This window comes from Thalassophryne amazonica, chromosome 14 (genome assembly GCF_902500255.1).
Source record: "Thalassophryne amazonica chromosome 14, fThaAma1.1, whole genome shotgun sequence".
NCBI lineage: Eukaryota > Metazoa > Chordata > Actinopteri > Batrachoidiformes > Batrachoididae > Thalassophryne > Thalassophryne amazonica.
The window spans coordinates 4824738-4845104 of record NC_047116.1 but is presented as its reverse complement, the minus strand read 5'-3'; the positions used below and the strand labels follow the sequence as shown (position 1 = coordinate 4845104).

Sequence of the window (20367 nt, the reverse complement as noted above, 5' to 3'; positions counted from 1 at the left end):
TGCTCCATGATGCTAACAGTAGCATAATAGCTAGCAGTGCCTTTTGACTGTCGAACGGCATCCTGGGTAGCTGACTTTGTTGTTAAATCCTCAGTTTTATTCTAGAAAAGATGATTTTTGATCATATTGTCGATATAAGACAGTTCTTTATTTGAATACTCAAGAAGAAAACTACTATGGAGCCAAAGAAAATCAAACCGACGCCCACATCAGCATCACATCAGTTTGTTCTTAACAAATGACTTCTTCAAAGACTACTTGTTTTTTTGTTTTTTGTGAACTTGGTTGATGATCACATGACTTCATCTGAAGACTTTTGGTTAGTTAGAACTCTGTTTCACCACAGAAGGAAGACCAACCAGAATTCCTATTCTGAACTGTTCCCAGATGTTTCCTACCTGGATGATGGAAATCCTTTTTAGATGAGATCTCAGTTAATAGCTGTCAGGGTGAACTCGAGAACGTGGTGGTCTGAGGATCAGTGTGGAACATTTGAAGATTCTGACTTTGTCTGATTGTTGAAATCAGCTAACGGTTCCCATTAGAAACTCATTTCTCCTCCCCTGCATTAAAGTCAAAGAACAACAGTGACAGATAAACGCGCTGAACGCCTTTTACGCCGTCAAACTGTGCCAATCCAAACCGCCGCCTGCCGAGGCCGTTCCTCAAAGGGGGAACTAATTTATTGAGCTCACGGTTGCAGGAAAATACACCATTAAAGGGCATATTTAAGCACATTTGCAATCCTTAGAAGAAGGTAACGGCATTTGGAATTTCCCTCAGCTTCAAGGAGACCCTTTAATGTTGTGTCCACGGGACAAATGCGAGATCAAAGCGAGAGGACGTTATTGACGGAATAAATGAAATACTTGTGGATTAAGGAATGGGGCAGGTGGCCCCCAGACTGGCCTTTTTGGCAGAGCTGGTGGGCACGCCACTTCAGAGAGCGCCCTCCAATCGCGTCCTTTCCCCCATCCGCACACTCCCCTATCACTGCTCAGAATGCAAATTAAATCCATGCGACGGGAGGGTGATTTGAATTCCTGAAGGAGGGGTAATTTCACCCCCCCGCCTCCTCCACATTCTCTCTCTTTCCCTTCACTTATCTGCCGAGTGCCGGGGAAGTGTATTTCGTATGCAAAGGTACCTCGCTCCGAGTCATTTATGTATTTGGTGCACCCCCCCCCCCCACCCCCACTGCTGGATAAACAAGAGAAGGACCATCTTTGATGTTCCACAGGCTGGCAGAGGTTTTATTCTCCAGAAACCAGCCTGGGATCAGTGTTGCTGGCTGACCTCAGATCTGTCCAGGCTCGTGATGCTCCACCAATCTGACGACGGCAACGACAACAACAACAACAACAACAACAACAATAATAATAATAATAATAATAACACAGACAAACAAACATTAGAGTGAGGCCAAAAATACTCCGGCCTGCTCACATGATGTACGAAAAAATGGGTTTTAAGCGCACACACACACTCTGAGCAACTCAAACAAGGAGCAGGAACTGGAACATTATTTTTATCTTACGAGTTAGCATTTGTTGTTTGGGATGCAGTTCCACTGAACTGCTTCGTGGAATACTCAGACGGTTTTCCTAATTAGGTCGTCGGAGCACAACAGAGTCGGCCTGTTGAAACCTTTGGAAGTTAGCGATGGAGATGCTCTAAAAATAGGCTGATGTGCTTCTGTTTCCTACATTCCGTTAAAGGCTTTGCAGTGAGGCTGCACCATTTGAAGAAAAATCACATTACGACACAGTAAATGTACAATTTTGTAACGTGCACAAACCACAAAGGACTTAAAGTGAAACCGTCCAGATGTTCTTGTAGCGTCAACTTTCATCTTTAATTCAAAGGGGTTTAACAAAAATATCACATGGACCATCTAGGTCTTAGTCATTTTGATGCACAGAGCCTGTAAATAAGATTAATGTTAACACAGATCATCACTTTTACAGCCAGTTTTCTGAACACATGAGTATTTAGCTCAGTCAGTAATACACAGAGGATGGTACTGCCTGGTACATGTGACTGACTGAGGAAGTAGGAGCCTTGTGAGGGAAGCCACCAAGACAACTGTGACAACTCCAAAGGAGTTCCAGACGTCTGCGATTAGAGAAACTGTAAGTGCTGAAAAATGGTTAATGTGATATATTTCTAATAACTACATGCACAAGAACATTTAGTGTTTCAGTTAAGTGCCATCGCACAAAGGCAACATTACAAAATGTGACGTGGACCTATTTCCCCAGTTCCCAAATCTTAATCTTCAAAACCACTGCTGAGTGTTTTTAATCCATTTTGTATAAAATGAACTAGTGTTCTTGCTCTGTCCTGAAGAAATGTTCACTTTGCATGTCATATTTATTTGTTTTACTTATTCTCCCCTTCAGGGATTTTGGAACTGGTTGTTTAGTGTGGTGGTCTTTAAATAATGTGAGGAAATATTTAGAGGTTTTGTGTTGTTATATATGTCAGAGCTCTTAAACGAGCTCTTTCAGGCCTCAGTGATGTTTATCGCTGGAGGATTTCTGTGAAAATGTTCGTAGACCTGTGGGACATCGGAAATATTCAACATTAAACCGAAAAAATTAAATTAAAATAAAAAAGGAAAATAAAACTTGTTTTCCATAATGTGAGGCCTTTAATACTTATTCTGAGTACAGCTGAAATTATTAATCAACAGCAGTTTTGATAACTGAGGGATCATTTTGAGTCTTTTTAATGAAAATTCTTTGATTTCAGCTTCTTACATCTGGCAGTGAACTGAGTATTTTTGGGCTGTGGACAAAATGAGACACGTGAAAACTCTGGATAACAGTGATTGACATCTTTCAACATTTTGTTGACATTTAATGGACCAAACAACTAATTGAGTAATCAAGAAAATAATCAAACGATGATGAGAATGATTGTGAGCTGCCGTCCTGATTGTGAGATGAGCAAGCAGTTTGCTGATTCAGCGCAAAACCTTTGTGGTTCAAACACAATCGTGTTAGACTTTGTCAGTTGTCCTGAACTCTCACCTCCATATGAAAATAATTTTATACTAATGTGTGTCCTTGGAAAAAAAAGTAAAAGCAGGTGTTTCACTCGCGTTGACAGAAGGGCAGAAGAAAAAAAACCCTCTTACTGTGATCCTTCCTCTTTCATGTGTTTTAATTCTCCAAAACTTAGTGGTCAGCAGATTTGGTCTCCTTCTTCTTCAATATATTAAATTGCTGTCTCACCTCAAATCCTGACATCTTGACATCCCATTTGGCGCGACCACGCAGATGGAACCTTCTCTAATAATGGAAAAATGGACCTCCATGCAGAGCACACTGGTGCCACCAAATCGGCAGCTCGGCATATTCCAAACATGGAACTTCTACATGGACCGAAGACCACTAAGAGGTTCCAGCAGAGTTTTAAACCGATGGGCGGATTTATAAATTTCGTCCCTGTTGGGATGAGTTTAAACCTTCTCAACAACCTCTAACCAGAAAGGTCTGAGTGATCCAGATTATCACAGAAAACATCATCAGGTGTTAATCAGTGATGCTGTGGAGTGAAACCTACGACTGCTAGTGTGAAATTACTCTTTTAAATGATTTAACCTCTACAGAAAACTCGTATGTAATATTCACATTTGGGTTTTGTGTTTCAGCCTCTGTATCCAGTTCATTCACAGCTAATTATCTGTTGTAGTTTGTGACAAGTTGTTGACTTGAAGAACTTAAAATAGAAACAGAAATAGTTTGTGTGAATGTTTGACAATTTTAAAACTGTTGACATTGAAACATGGAAGCAGAATCCTGACAGCTGAACTGAAAAGAAAAACTGAAACAAAAATCATCAGAATTTTAAAAGTATATTAAAAAGGGTGTTTTATTTTTTTCCTTACTTCATCTTATTTTTCCAGTACATATAAATATTTTTTGACCCTGTTTCTTTGTCTGTTTGTGAACAACCTGGAGCCCACATCGTTATGAAATTTTTTACTGAAAATATATGTCCTGATAGACAATTGATTAAATTTTCAAGGTCACAGGTCAAACAGCAAAGTCAGGAAAAATCATGGAATATTGGTAAAAATCCCGATCTTTAATATTGAATGAATTTTTAAAATTTCATAACTGTCAAAAAAGATTACTTTTCTTTCATATATGAGAGTGTTATGTAGGATGGTATCCTTTGAGTGACAAAGTTTGATCTGGATCTGATCCAGATTACAGATTTTGTGGCCATTTAAATTGAACATTGAAAACCCCATTTAATGTATACTTTACATTATATCTTAATCAAATGTTAGTAATGTGCTCCAATCACTCTCATATTTCAACGTGTGGTACACACTGTCACTCACTATCACCTGACAAACTTTGATCTGCATCTGATCCAGATTACAGATTTTGTGGCCATTTAAATTTAACATTGAAAACCCCATTTAATGCATATTTTACATTATATCTTAATCAAATGTAAGTAATGTGCCCCAATCTCTCGTATTTGAACATGTGGTACAGACTGTCACTATCACCTGACAAACTTTAACCTGGATCTGATCTGGATTGTGGATTTTGTGGACATTTTAATTTAATATTGAAAAGCCCATTTGGTGTACATTTTGCATTATATTGCAATCAAAAGTGCCTCAGTCAATCAATTCAATCAATTTTTTTTTTTTATATATAGTCGCTCTCATTTGTGACAATTCGCCTTATTGAGATATCCCATAATCCCTTGCATGCCAGAGCATTGCTGCAGTCTAAACAACATAGAGAATCCACATAATGACAATTGCAAATGAACATTATACGAGGTCTGTCCGTAAAGTATAGGTCCTTTTTATTTTTTTCAAAAACTATATGGATTTCATTCATATGTTTTTACGTCAGACATGCTTGAACCCTCGTGCGCATGCGTGAGTTTTTCCACGCCTGTCGGTGACGTCATTCGCCTGTGAGCACTCCTTGTGGGAGGAGTCGTCCAGCCCCTCGTCGGAATTCCTTTGTCTGAGAAGTTGCTGAGAGACCGGCGCTTTGTTTGATCAAAATTTTTTCTAAACCTGTGAGACACATCGAAGTGGACACGGTTCGAAAAATTAAGCTGGTTTTCAGTGAAAATTTTAACAGCTGATGAGAGATTTTGAGGTGATTCTGTCGCTTTAAGGACTTTTCACGGTGCGAGACATCGCGCAGCGCTCTCAGGCGCCGTCATCAGCCTGTTTCAAGCTGAAAACCTCCACATTTCAGGCTCTATTGATCCAGGACGTCGTGAGAGAACAGAGAAGTTTCAGAAGAAGTCGGTTTCAGCATTTTATCCGGATATTCCACTGTTAAAGGAGATTTTTTTAATGAAAGACGTGCGGACGGGTCCGCGCGTCGGGACGCAGCCGACGCGGTGCGGCGGCACAGGAAAAACACCTCCGTGTTGATAACCATTTGTTAAAATCCAGTTGACTTTTGATGGCTTTCAGTGGAGTGAGTATATGAGAAATTGTTTATCAGCTGGAGATGTTCCAACTTGTCTTCAAGGCTTCCAACAGAGGTGTTTTTCCTGTGGCAGAGCGTCGCGGCGGCTGAGAGCCGACGCTGCAATCCGCCCGCACGTCTTTCATTAAAAAAATCTCCTTTAACAGTGGAATATCCGGATAAAATGCTGAAACCGACTTCTTCTGAAACTTCTCTGTTCTCTCACGACGTCCTGGATCAACAGAGCCTGAAATGTGGAGGTTTTCAGCTTGAAACAGGCTGATGACGCTGCCTGAGAGCGCTGCGCGATGTCTCACACCGTGAAAAGTCCTTAAAGCGACAGAATCACCTCAAAATCTCTCATCAGCTGTTAAAATTTTCACTGAAGACCAGCTTAATTTTTCGAACCGTGTCCACTTCGATGTGTCTCACAGGTTTAGAAAAAATTTTGATCAAACAAAGCGCCAGTCTCTCAGCAACTTCTCAGACAAAGGAATTCCGACGAGGGGCTGGACGACTCCTCCCACAAGGAGTGCTCACAGGCGAATGACGTCACCGACAGGCGTGGAAAAACTCACGCATGCGCACGAGGGTTCAAGCATGTCTGACGTAAAAACATATGAATGAAATCCATATAGTTTTTGAAAAAAATAAAAAGGACCTATACTTTACGGACAGACCTCGTACAACCAAAATGTAATTTTTTATGCTTTTCATCACATTAATAAGAAACTGCTTCATGAGACCCTGAAAACTTGTTAAAACAAATATTCTAAATAATCCGTTTCTGCTACGTTTAAACTGCATGGAATTTAATAAACTCCAACCGATTTTCAAACATATTACTGTGGAACAAAGAGGGCAAACTGTGCTGTAAAGGACGATAATCAGTATGTTAAAGAGCAAACTTCACTTTCCCCCAGAACGACATGAACAGGAAGTGATCGCGGCTCACAGTGAATCCCACTGAAAATAACGGAGACACAACCTGAGCTTCTCTCATGTTTACATAAAACAAACACAATAACAATGTCTAAAAACCCAGAGAATATATTTACCAGAGTTTTAGACACAATATACAAAGAGTTTTTTGTTGTGATGTTCATGCTGTTGTTCGTGTGCAGCGGTTAAAGTGCAGCCCGATCAGAGTGTTTTAGTGCAGGTCTTAATGTTACTGAGATCTCGCAGAACGGCAAATTCCTCTAAGTTTTTCAAGATTTTGTGGGATTTGAAACCTCAGTAGGGCGAATGAGGCGCACTCTGAATGAATAGACTAAATTTGATCTGCATCTGATCCATATTGCGGATTCAGCGGATATTTGATTTCAACTTTGAAAAGCCCTTTGATCTATATTTTGAATTGTATTTTAGCCTATGAAAACCACTTCTTACAGGACTTTGACCTTGAAAATTTTTTCCAAGGTAAGAATTTGTGGAATTGGAAACAAGTGTTGGAGGCTTGACCTTTACTCAGTAGATGTTTCAGTGGCAGTTTTTTCTTTTTCTTTTTTCAGTTCATATTTGTCTTTCAGTGGTAAATTGTATTTGTGGTAACAGTTCTGTCTCTGATCCGGCTCCATAGAAACAAGTCTGTTTTGAGTGCTGGTGAGTTAAAAAAAACAAACGCAACAAAAAGAGTGTGAATGTTGCTGTGACGAGTCGCTGAGATTCTTTGTGGTCGTCCGGAGCTCATGTTGTTTGTTCTTTCTTCAGGGTGTTGATTTGTTGGGTTGTTAGCAGCATTCTAAAAAAATAATAAGTGTGTGTGTACTCGCAGCACATGATGTATGTTTCTCATTCTGACTTTTCACTCCCTTATGATGTGTCACCTTTTAAGTTTGGCTCACAGCTTTACGTCACTGTTGGCCAGAATATACTTAATTTTCCTGGTGATTTTACCACAACCCCAAAAAGTTATTGGACTTGAAATTAAACACCTTTTCTCTACTTAACAGAAGTCCTCTGAACCGGCCTGAGCCAGTTTGGATCTAGTCTGGAATTTAAACAAATATATAAAAAGTGAATCCATGACCCATTATGTTCATTATTTATTTATTAATATTTTAAATAGATAATGATGACGGTGCCCATCAGGGGAAAAAAATGTTTAAATTGAGGAGATAGTGTGTTGGTTCTTGAGAAACAGTTCAAACCAGATTACCTCTGGTTTATTCAGACTGATTTGCACTGTTGATGTGATTTAGCACATGGTTCATATCAAGATGATACTTAAACTCACATCCTCAAACCTTTTGGTGAATTTGACTTCTTTAATTGTATTTTAGTTTGAAAGGAATTCATTGTTTTTGTTGAACTGGTTTAACACAAACACAATAATAAGGATCAATAGGTGGTTCATCCAGCTGTGCATGTACCTGTGATGTGTGTGTGTGTGTGTGTGCGTGCACGCGCAGGATGTCGGTCTTTTTTTCTTTCTTTTTTTTTTTGAGGTTCTGAAGTCTGAAATAAGTGAAGTTGAAATGATTGAACTCACCTGAAGACTGTTTTTTTGTTTGTTTCACTTAATGAAGTGATGTGAACCCTCTAAATCTGAGCGGGATGTTTTCTAAACGTGTCTTGTGTCACAGATCGCGTGTTTGGCTGCCACCTGCTGACGCTGTGCGAGCGTGAAGGATCCACGGTGCCGCAGTTTGTGAAGCTCTGCTTGGACGCCGTGGAGAAGCGAGGTGCGTTCTGCATCCGTGTGTGTGTGTGTGTCTGGGCGGGGTCCAGTGCAGATTTACAGCCGTGCGGTGACAGTTATGTGTTGACTAACGAGTTCCATTTGCGGTTTTGGCTGAAGGTTTGTTCAGGACTCTTCGTTATCTGGGGTGTAATCACAGAGACCCATAAACTCTGAGTCCTTCTGATTAAACCGCCGCTCTCAGGATTTAGCGCCACAGTGGCCAACGATGTCGCCTTTTTAATGGAAATAAAAATTCAGCTTCGAGCTTCCGAGAGAAACGAACAGGAAAATATTGTTGCAGCTTTATTTTCAGATTACATGATTTTTTTTTTTCTTTTACAGTAACTTCACCAATAACAATAATCTAAACAATGATTTAAATGAAACTAATATTGATCCTCATCAATGGACGTGTGTTCATCTTGCACAATATTCAATTTACTGTCCAATAATTCTGAATTTTATCACCTTTCAATAATGACGTTGTCTAATTTGACAAGGGAAGTGTTTCCTCTTATGGATAATCAATACTTTAGAAAGACAAGACTGAAAACAACAGACGCCCAAAGACTGAACTCGGTACAACAAATGTCAATTAAAGTCTGCATTCACCTAAATATACCAGTTAAATCACACTGTTCCAGCCACAGAATGGAGACAAGAACATTTTAATCTCACTGAATATCTGAAGGAGATCAATTAAATCAATCAATAGAAACAGTATGATGGTGTGTGCCATATTTTCCAGAGTATAAATCACAGTTTCTTTAGTAGCTTGGGAGGTCCTGCGACTTATATTCTGCAGCAGTTTATTTACCAAAAACTCTGGAATCAACACACTAAGCAAAAGAAAAGTACAACAATAACAACACAACAGTGCACAAAAATCCCAAACTAAAGAGCCTATTAAAAAAAAATACATGAATCTAATCTGTTGTCCATCACGTTTATTTGTTTATGTTGCTTATTTTGGGGATTTAAAAGTCCTTATGCAAAGTAACAGCACACACTGTGGTATGCACGTGTGCTACATGGAGTTCCTGCCTGGTGTTAAGCTTGTTTCCAGGGAAACACTGTGTTTGAACTGTAGGTGACACGATATGTAATTTTTGAGAATTTAAGACCAAAATTAAACAGTTTGAAATTTATCCTTTCCTGGTGCGCAGTTACTGAAGAGATAAATATTCAGACTTTGAACTGCACGCCACTAAAAACCAGGAACTTCAAGAAGGAGGAAGTGATCACAGTACCAGAACCATCATCTTAATAGTCCCATTAATTTCTGGATTCATTTTGCATTTTTACAGGCTACTGAGGTCGGAGCTGCATCGTGTTTTCTGTGTCAGAATGGTTTATTCTCATCGGCAGAATCCTTTTGATAGAGGCACTTATATTGACGAGCGCGCGCGCACAGTGTCATGCGGATTCTTCACTCAACATAGAGGCAAAACTGACTATTTTCACATTTTATTTTTTTGGATCATGGGAATTTCGGCACATGCAGACTGAGATGTTATGAGCAAATGAGGCGCTGCGAGTCTTTTAACTTGTGGCTCAAAACGGCTTGTGGTGGAACAAGAGGATCCATTCACAGCAGAGACTCGAACCATCAGCAGCAGATGCAATGAAGGAATTACACCTGTAGTTGACCGTGCCGGTCCCGTATCAGTACAGCAGAGACTCGATCCATCATGGACTTTTCTTCAGCCAGGACAACAAATTTAATTATTTTCACGTTTTTATCAGACTGAAGATGATCTCTCACTGAAATGGACAGCTAAGACTATATTATTTACTCCCTGTGTGAATGGTTTTAAGATTTAATAACGTGTTACACTACTAACGTACAGTACACTAACTATTCAAGAAACTATTTATTTTAAATATAGCTGATATTTTCAGTCCATGACATTTTTTAGATTTGAAATGTACCTTTTTCTCAGAAAAAAATCATAAATAAAAAATTCTCACAAATGTATTTATTTTATAATCGCCATTCTGTGTTCTGAACTCTGCCAATAAATATCTTCACTGTTGTCAGACTGAAGGTTTTGCTCCAAGGTTTCTTCTCCCTCATTGTTGTCTAAATAAGGCTGTCCTCCACAGCTTCTTCAGAAACACCTTCAAACTGGACTTAAAAAAAAAAAAATGTCCGTAAACAGCTCGACCTCCACCGTGTTTACAGTTGATTTGGTCTTCAATCAGCAGGTCCCGTTCTGGTGATAATGTTGCAACAATATGTCTGCGGCTGAGGGCTGAAATAGAGCGCAGGCTGTAGTTTATCCTTCACCTGTGCCCTTATCATCGACTGTTACTGTTCAGGATTTTTAAAATATCAACATTTTATCATTTTTTGTGATTATTTGTGCACATTTTTTGGTGTCACCTACACTTTTAAAAGGTGAGTTCCACAGACAGAGAAAGGTGCGACTTAAATACTGTAATAATTTTGTTTCGAGCAGGTTAACTCGAAGCAGAGGGATGGTAAACAAACCAGGCAAGTGAGGGAAGCTTCAAAGTGTCCGACAGCTGGGACGTGGTTTGAGGCTTCTGTGGCAGTGGCTTTGTGTTTCTGCAGTTACCACTTTCACGGCAGCGTGACAATAAGAAGAACTTTGTTCCAAAGAAAATGTGAAATAAAGCATGTTAGGGGAACTTCTCTGTGATTGGTTACTGGTCCTGTTGGCTGTTTTTTTTTTTTTTTTTTTGATAGTTGGTTCTATGTTTTTGAAAGATGACTAGAAAAACTTGTTTAGTTCTTTGAGGTTTTCTGCATCACTTTTCACTCCGGTGGGGGCAGTGCTGCATTTGGGGCCACTGTCAGAGTTTGTAAATGTGGGCGTTCATTAGAACAATCAATATACAGCGCAGGAGGAAGTGTCACCGTGGTTACCTCGGCACACTCGCGCTGAGCCCCGACTGTCCCAAAGACGACGCCGGCCCGCTCTGATGCCTCGGGCTGTAAGAACCGGTCATTACAGAGAAGGTTCGAGCCGGTGGAGAAGTTCATCCACCTCCTCATGTCACCTCAGTGTCTCTAATCACAGTAATTGTCGCATGGAGTAGAAACCATTTGGAGGCACCAAACTGCTCCTTTTTTCCTTAGAAATAATTGGAACCTTTTGGCCAGATCTGAACTATGATGGTTTTTAAAACCACGGCGATTCAAACAAAGTCCGTATGAAATAAGAATCAGACTTCATCACGTCCCCTCAGGTGGACGTGTGTTTGATAAATCTGCTTTTCAAACATCACTGCCGGACGACTTTGTGGGGGAATACAGAAACCAATAAATCCACTCATCCATTCATTTGAAGGAAAATATGTAGTTTGTGTGGCATTTAACAAAGCGAAAAATCTTTAACTGATCAACATAAAAATGAGTGAACAGCTCAAAAAAAAATTATACAACTTTTTTAAAATTAAAATTTAATTGGGTTACATTTCTGGCACACCTGAAATTAGATAACACATTTAATATATAATCAGAAATAAATGAACCAATTTCGTATAATTACTGTATTTTTGGGGACTATAAATCACGCCTTTTTCTCCGGTATCATTGAGATTTTTGTGCAGTTTTTCAATTATTTTTTATATTGCCATTTATTCTCTTAATTTATTTAGTGCTTTGATTCATGAGAAAATCCAATATAAATTGCTGTTTTATTATCAACAAACCTGTGTTTTTTTTTGGGGGGGGGGGGGGGGGGGGGGGGTTATAAGTGGCAGGGCTTCCAAACTAGTAAAATAACTGAGTTGTACTCCAGAAAATGCAGTAGACTATTGAATTAAATACTGGCAGTTAAAAACAAAATAAATTGCTTTCATTTCATGAAATAAAACCCATAAAGTGTGTGTGTGTGTGTGTGTGTGAGAGAGAAACAGTTATTGAAAATTTTGAACTTGCAATAAATCGTCAATTTTACAGCCAGTTTTCTGTGTAATCGTGCGCTTGGATACACAGATGTATGTAAATTTATTGGTTATGCTCATCAATTGACTTCTGTATTGATCAGACATGTATTGATCATGTGTGTTTGTGTTTCCAGGTCTGGACGTTGACGGGATTTACAGAGTCAGCGGTAACCTAGCAACCATCCAGAAGCTTCGCTTCATAGTCGATCAAGGTTTGTTGGCGAGTTTTGATTGTCTGACTTTGGTTGGTTGATTTACGTACTCTGTAACCTTTTAAATAATTTAGCACAACTAGCTGAGTTAGCTGTTCTACACGCGGGTAATAAAGCTGAACTTTATCCATGTCATTGTATATTTCATGTCGCTTTAGTTAAGGTGTAGTAAGTTGCGTTGTGTGTATGTTGTCGTCATTAATTTTTACAGAGCAATTTGTGACATTCATGGTGTTGCTACTTGACCTGAGTACCACGTGAACTGCGAAAATAAGGGCTCCAGTGACTGGGTCGCGAACTAATATATAAGGCTGACCGTGTGTGTGTGTGTGTGTGTGTGTGTGTGTGTGTGTGTTCGCGCACATATGCTGTCAACCTAAGGCCCCCAGTGACCTCCCCCTTGGTGCCCCCAGTCACCATACCAAGTTTGGTGTTGATTGCTTAATTACTGTGGCTGTGCATTGCGAGCACACACACACACACACACACCGTCAGCTTTATATATTAGATGTTAAAATACCCTCAGCTGTACAAGCATAAAAATAGGAAAAAGAATATGACCTTTTGACCTCTTAAAATAGGTCAAGGTTAGCCATCTTTGAACTTGTCCAAGGTCTATGTCTCCAGAATGTTCCCTGTGAATTTGAAGACTCTGACAGTAATTGGACTGGACTTATGCTGAACACAGACATACGGACGCAAAGTCTTCCCAATACCCAATGGCCATATTTTGGCTTTGGGTAAAAATCTTACATATGATAATTTGAAGCCAGTTCCTATGACACCATTTTTCTGAGCCATCACAAATGGTATATGGACTGCATTTATATAGCGCTTTTCCATCTGCATCAGACGCTCAAAGCGCTTTACAGTTATGCCTCACATTCACCCCGATGTCAGGGTGCTGCCATACAAAGCGCTCAGTACACACCCGGAGCATCTAGAGGATTAAGGACCTTGCCCAAAGGCCCTTAGTGATTTTCCAGTCAGGCGGGGATTTGAACTGAGGATCTTCTGGTCTCAAGCCCAACACCTTAACCACTAGACCATCACCTCCCCTGCCACCAGAATTTAGTGTAACAACAATTGATTGGTTCAGACTGAACTTTTGGGGGACTGAACTTTTCCCCCGTCGGTTTTGCAGATTCAGTTCAATTCAGATCAATTTTATTTATATAGCGCCAAATCACAACAAACAGTTACCCCAAGGCGCTTTATATTGTAAGGCAAGGCCATACAATAATTACGTAAAAACCCCAAAGGTCAAAACGACCCCCTGTGAGCAAGCACTTGGCGACAGTGGGAAGGAAAAACTCTCTTTTAACAGGAAGAAACCTCCAACAGAACCAGGCTCAGGGAGGGGCAGTCTTCTGCTGGGACTGGTTGGGGCTGAGTGAGAGAACCAGGAAAAAGACATGCTGTGGAGGGGAGCAGAGATCAATCACTAATGATTAAATGCAGAGTGGTGCATACAGAGCAAAAAGAGAAAGAAACACTTTCAGAGAAGATCCACAGATCTTCACCACTTTTTACAAGAATTTACGACCCGACGTGGTGACCTCGAGCAAAACGGGAGCCTCACAAAGAATCACACAGATTCAGGTGTCATTTGACCTGCTCAAGTTATTTTTCATGGCTGTTTGGTAGAAACAGTCACAGTCGCTGTTAAAGTTCACAGCCCTTCATGCTGTTTGTGCTAAATTGGACAAAGCACGGTTTTGTGCCTTTAAATGAGCTGGCGGCATGTGAACATTTCCCTTGATGCGTGCTGATGATTGCTGTGTTCGGGTTAATGGTCTCTGGCGGTAAAAGTGGCGCGCTTCCATGGTGCCGTCGATCCGAACGGTTTGTCAGCTGGAGCTGAGGGCCCGGAGCTTGTTGTACCTGGTGGTTCTTCTCTGGTCTCAGTTCTATTAAACCAAAGTGATTTGAGCCGTAGCCTCAAACCGACAGCAGGAACATGTGGCGCCACCCAGAGCGAGGGGCGGCCGGGGGCACTGAGGTGCCGCCTGTTAGCAGGTAAACATTAGCATAGTAATTAGCCCCGGTTAATTCTTCCAATTAAAACCATGTTGCTGTTTCCCCAGAGGAGGAGCTTAACTTGGATGCCAGCCAATGGGAGGACATCCACGTCGTCACTGGCGCCCTGAAGATGTTTTTCCGAGAGTTGCCAGAGCCTCTGTTCCCATTCCGGTTCTTCCAGCCATTTGTGGAGGCCATCAGTGAGTAGTGCGGCTCAGAATCCCGACTTGTGCTGTTTTTTGTTATCAGAGCTCATGTGTCGGGATGTTTGCTGATACTTGGTGCACAGCAGCACATTCATTTGAGCCCACAGTACTTTAGCCTTAATCCTGTTCACAGTGTGCATTTGCCTGCAGAAGCTTTGTCCCTGCAGGCGGCTCAGCTCAGACTGCTTTAGTCAGAGACCGAGCGAGCTGCAGAAACCTTTGAGTAAACGATCCCACAAAATCAACTCGCAGAACACAGATGTTTGTACGAGTTACTGGAAAGAAATGGATAAACAGAAACATAAAGGCACAGTTACACTTTATGACATCATAGAGGCAATTGTAAAAATACAGACATAAAGGGACAATTATACTATATTAAACTGTAGGGGTTTATTCGACACTTGTAAAGGCACAATTACACTTGATGACATCATAGAGGCAAATGTAAAAAACAGACACTAAAGGCACAAGTACACTTTATGACATCATGGAGGCAAATGTAAAAAACAGACACGTAAAGGCACAAGTACACTTTATGACATCATAGAGGCAAATGCAACAGCACAGACACGTAAAGGCACAAGTACCTTTTATGACATCATGGAGGCAAATGCAACAGCACGGACATGTAAAGGCACAAGTACACTTTATGACATCATGGAGGCAAATACAAAAACACCGACGCCTAAAGGCACAACTACACTTTATGACATCTTGGAGGCAAATTCAGAAACACGGACAGGTAAAGGCACAAGTACACTTTATGACATCATAGAGGCAAATGCAACAGCATGGACACGTAAAGACACAAGTACACTTTATGACATCATAGAGGCAAATGCAAAAACACGGACGCGTAAAGACACAAGTAGACTTTGACATCATAGAGGCAAATGCAAAAACACGGACGCGTAAAGGCACAAGTAGACTTTGACATCATAGAAGCAAACGCAAAAACACGGACGCGTAAAGACACAAGTAGACTTTGACATCATAGAGGCAAACGCAAAAACACGGACGCGTAAAGACACAAGTAGACTTTAACATCATGGAGGCAAATGCAACAGCACGGACACGTAAAGGCACAAGTACACTTTATGACATCATGGAGGCAAATACAAAAACACGGACGCCTAAAGGCACAACTACACTTTATGACATCATGGAGGCAAATGCAGAAACACAGACACGTAAAGGCACAAGTACACTTTATGACATCATAGAGGCAAATGCAACAGCACGGACACGTAAAGACACAAGTACACTTCATGACATCATAGAGGTAAATGCAGAAACACAGGCACGTAAAGGCACAAGCACACTTTATGAGATCATAGAGGTAAATGCTGAAACACGGACGCGTAAATGCACAAGTACACTTTCTGACATTATAGAGGTAAATGCTGAAACACGGACGCGTAAATGCACAAGTACACTTTCTGACATTATAGAGGTAAATGCTGAAACACGGACGCATAAAGGCACAAGTACACTTTATGACATCATAGAGGTAAATGTAAAAACACACGTAAAGGCACAAGTACACTTTATGACATTATAGAGGCAAATGCAACAGCGCAGACATGTAAAGGCACAAGTACACTTTATGACATTATAGAGGCAAATGCAACAGCGCAGACATGTAAAGGCACAAGTACACTTTATGACATCATAGAGGCAAATGCAACAGCACAGACACATAAAGGCACTTTATGACATCATAGAGGCAAATGCAGAAACACGGACGCGTAAAGGCACAAGTACACTTCATGACATCATGGAGGCAAATGCAAAAACACGGAGGCTTCAAGGCACAAGTACACTTTATGACATCATGGAGGCAAATGCAAAAACACGGACACGTAAAGACACAAGTATACTTTGACATCATAGAGGCAAATGCAAAACCATAGACACGTAACACTACAAGTACACGGTATGACATGGAGGTAAATGCAGAAACACGGACACGTAAAGGCACAAGTACACTTTATGACATCATAGAGGCACATGCAACAGCACGGACACGTAAAGGCACAAGTACACTTTACGACATCATAGAGGTACATGCAACAGCACAGACACGTAAAGGCACAAGTAGACTTTAGGGCTGCAACAAACGATTATTTGGATCGTCGATGAATCTGATGGGGTTTCGACACAAAAACTTAAAATACTTGAAAATCAACAAATCGTCAAATGTCCCTTGGCTGTTGAAATATAAAATAATAAAGAATAAAACAGTTTATAATAAAGAACAAAATATTTCAAATGACATTGCTTTATCAAAGTGCTGAGTTGCCATAAAACAACATTGAAACATATAAATGTTATAAAATATATGGCGAAAAAAGAGGTATTTTTGTTGCTGCAAATGAGCAATTAGCATAACCAGTTAACCATAAAATCTAAATCAAAAACTGTAGCCTGACTCGTGCAGCATTCTCTGTATAACTATGTGGTCATTTCACAATGACACATGTGACTCATGTCTCTTTCTCTAAAATTGTATTGTAGCATTATTAGTTATTATTACTATTATTATTGTTGCTATTATTATTAATATATAAATAAAATTACATTTTAAAATATTATAATTTGTAATACATTTGACTCTTTTATGACACCAAACACTGATAATTATAACTATAATTATTAGACAGAAAACAAATGCACAAACATGCTGAAATGCCAGCAGCTTAATGCTAACTTTAACATTGAAGACGCCATAGACATGCTAACAGGTTAGCATCGGTGTTGGCATAAAATACATCTATCAACTGTTTCAGAAGACCATAACAGGTCAGTTGAACATAAAAAGGTAACTATTCCTTAGACATGTGCTCTTTAGGGTTTTAGTTGAGAAAAATTAACATAAAACGAAATAAAACAAATGAAACCAACGAAGCAGCAGCTCGAAGCACTCCTTCATTGGTTCAAGATTCAAAGAAAAGCTCGGGTGATTATATGGAAGAAACAAAACATTTGCTGTGATCAAAGTTATTTAGCAAATAATCAATGACTAAATTAGTTGACAACTATTTTAATAATCGATTTTAATCGATTAGCTCGATTAGTTGTTTCAGCTCTAGTGCACGTTATGACATCATAGAGGCAAATGCAACAGCACGGACGCGTAAAGGCACAAGTAGACTTTATGACGTCATAGAGGCAAATGTAACACCATAGACATGTAACAATACAAGTACACGTTATGACATGGAGGTAAATGCAAAAACACAAATGTAAAGGCACAAGTACACCTTATGACATCATAGAGGCACATGCAACAGCACAGACACGTAAAGGCACAAGTACACTTTATGACATCATAGAGGCACATGCAACAGCACAGACACGTAAAGGCACAAGTACATGTTATGACATCATAGAGGCACATGCAGTAACAAACGGACATGTAAAGGCACAAGTCCACTTTATCAAATCAAATCAATTTTATTTATATAGCGCCAAATCACAACAAACAGTTGCCCCAAGGCGCTTTATATTGTAAGGCAAAGCCATACAATAATTACGGAAAAACCCCAACAGTCAAAACGACCCCCTGTGAGCAAGCACTTGGCGACAGTGGGAAGGAAAAACTCCCTTTTAACAGGAAGAAATCTCCAGCAGAACCAGGCTCAGGGAGGGGCAGTCTTCTGCTGGGACTGGTTGGGGCTGAGGGAGAGAACCAGGAAAACGACATGCTGTGGAAGAGAACAGAGATCAATCACTAATGATTAAATGCAGAGTGGTGCATACAGAGCAAAAAGAGAAAGAAACACTCAGTGCATCATGGGAACCCCCCAGCAGTCTAAGTCTATAGCAGCATAACTAAGGGATGGTTCAGGGTCACCTGATCCAGCCCTAACTATAAGCTTTAGCAAAAAGGAAAGTTTTAAGCCTAATCTTAAAAGTAGAGAGGGTGTCTGTCTCCCTGATCTGAATTGGGAGCTGGTTCCACAGGAGAGGAGCCTGAAAGCTGAAGGCTCTGCCTCCCATTCTACTCTTACAAACCCTAGGAACTACAAGTAAGCCTGCAGTCTGAGAGCGAAGCGCTCTATTGGGGTGATATGGTACTATGAGGTCCCTAAGATAAGATGGGACCTGATTATTCAAAACCTTATAAGTAAGAAGAAGAATTTTAAATTCTATTCTAGAATTAACAGGAAGCCAATGAAGAGAGGCCAATATGGGTGAGATGTGCTCTCTCCTTCTAGTCCCTGTCAGTACTCTAGCTGCAGCATTTTGAATTAACTGAAGGCTTTTCAGGGAACTTTTAGGACAACCTGATAATAATGAATTACAATAGTCCAGCCTAGAGGAAATAAATGCATGAATTAGTTTTTCAGCATCACTCTGAGACAAGACCTTTCTAATTTTAGAGATATTGCCCAAATGCAAAAAAAGCAGTCCTACATATTTGTTTATTATCTGCATTGAAGGACATATCCTGATCAAAAATGACTCCAAGATTTCTCACAGTATTACTAGAGGTCAGGGTAATGCCATCCAGAGTAAGGATCTGGTTAGACACCATGTTTCTACGATTTGTGGGGCCAAGTACAATATACTTTATGACATCATAGAGGCAAATGCAGAAACATGGACACGTAAAGGCACAAGTACGAGGTCTGTTAGAAAAGTATCCGACCTTTTTTTTTTTTTTTTTTTAAACATATGGATTTGAATCACGTGTGATTGCATCAGACAAGCTTGAACCCTCGTGCGCATGCGTGAGTTTTTTTCATGCCTGTCAGTTGCGTCATTCACCTGTGAGCAGGCTTTGAGTGAGGTGTGGTCCACCCCTCTCGTCTATTTTTTATTGCGAATAAATGTCTCAACGATTTGGAGCTTTGCTGCATCAATTTTTTTCCAGAAACTGTGAGAGACCTCCAAGTGGACACCGTTCAAAAAATGAATATGGCTTTCAGGGATGATTTTATGGGAATTAAACAGATTACGGGGTGTTACTGCCGCTTTAAGGACGGCCCACAACTGCTGAGAGCGCGGCGACGGACAGGCTGACAACCCGCACAAACAGCCAGATCATTTCCAACGTGAAGGCTTTGTTGATCCGGGACCTCGTCTGACTTTCACAAAAAGGCAGAAGATGTGGACATCAGCACTTTTTCCGGCACATTCCACCGTTACAGGAGTTTTTTTCATGGAAAGAAAAGCGGAGGGACGCGCCACGGAGCCGTTCATTACGCGGGACAAAACCACCTCGGTGTTGGTCTCACAGGACGGCTTTCAGGTGGATTTCAGATGGATTCCGGTTGCTTTCCAGTCGTGTGAATATCCGATTGTGATTGTGCATGAGCTGGACATGCCAGAACATGTCCCATGAGGCTTCATCACGGCGTTGCTTTGCGCCGAGCGGCTGCACCGCGACGCGCGGAACTCCTCCACACTCTGTGTTAATGTGCCGGAAAAAGTGCTGATGTCCACGTCTTTTCACAATTCCTGTGCTAGTCAGATGACATACCGGATCAAGACAGTGTCCAGTTTAAAAATGAATGGCACATTTCACTGTTACAGGAGTTTTTGTCATGAAAAGAGAAGCTGCTCCACCGCGCATCGCGGTGCAGCCGCTCGGTGCAAAGCAACGCCGTGATGAAGCCTCACGGGACATGTTCTGGCATGTCCAGCTCATGCACAATCACAATCGGATATTCACACGACTGGAAAGCAACCGGAATCCGTCTGAAATCCACCTGAAAGCTGTCCTGAGAGACCAACACCAAACCGAGGTGGTTTTGTCCCACGTAATGAACGGCTCCGTGGCGCGTCCCTCCGCTTTTCTTTCCATGAAAAAAAAACTCCTGTAACGGTGGAATGTGCCGGAAAAAGTG

General features: G+C 40.7%; 1 protein-coding gene across 1 annotated transcript in view; it reads left to right on the top strand.

The window, feature by feature from the left end:
- The window catches only part of arhgap15 (Rho GTPase activating protein 15), a 143441-nt gene that overhangs the window by 82332 nt on the left and 40742 nt on the right, over positions 1 to 20367 (top strand). Inside the window, exons 10-12 of the mRNA XM_034187120.1 lie at positions 8054 to 8152; positions 12204 to 12281; positions 14369 to 14503. Coding sequence (XP_034043011.1) covers positions 8054 to 8152; positions 12204 to 12281; positions 14369 to 14503 — 312 coding nt within the window. The remainder of the gene's footprint in view (positions 1 to 8053; positions 8153 to 12203; positions 12282 to 14368; positions 14504 to 20367) is intronic.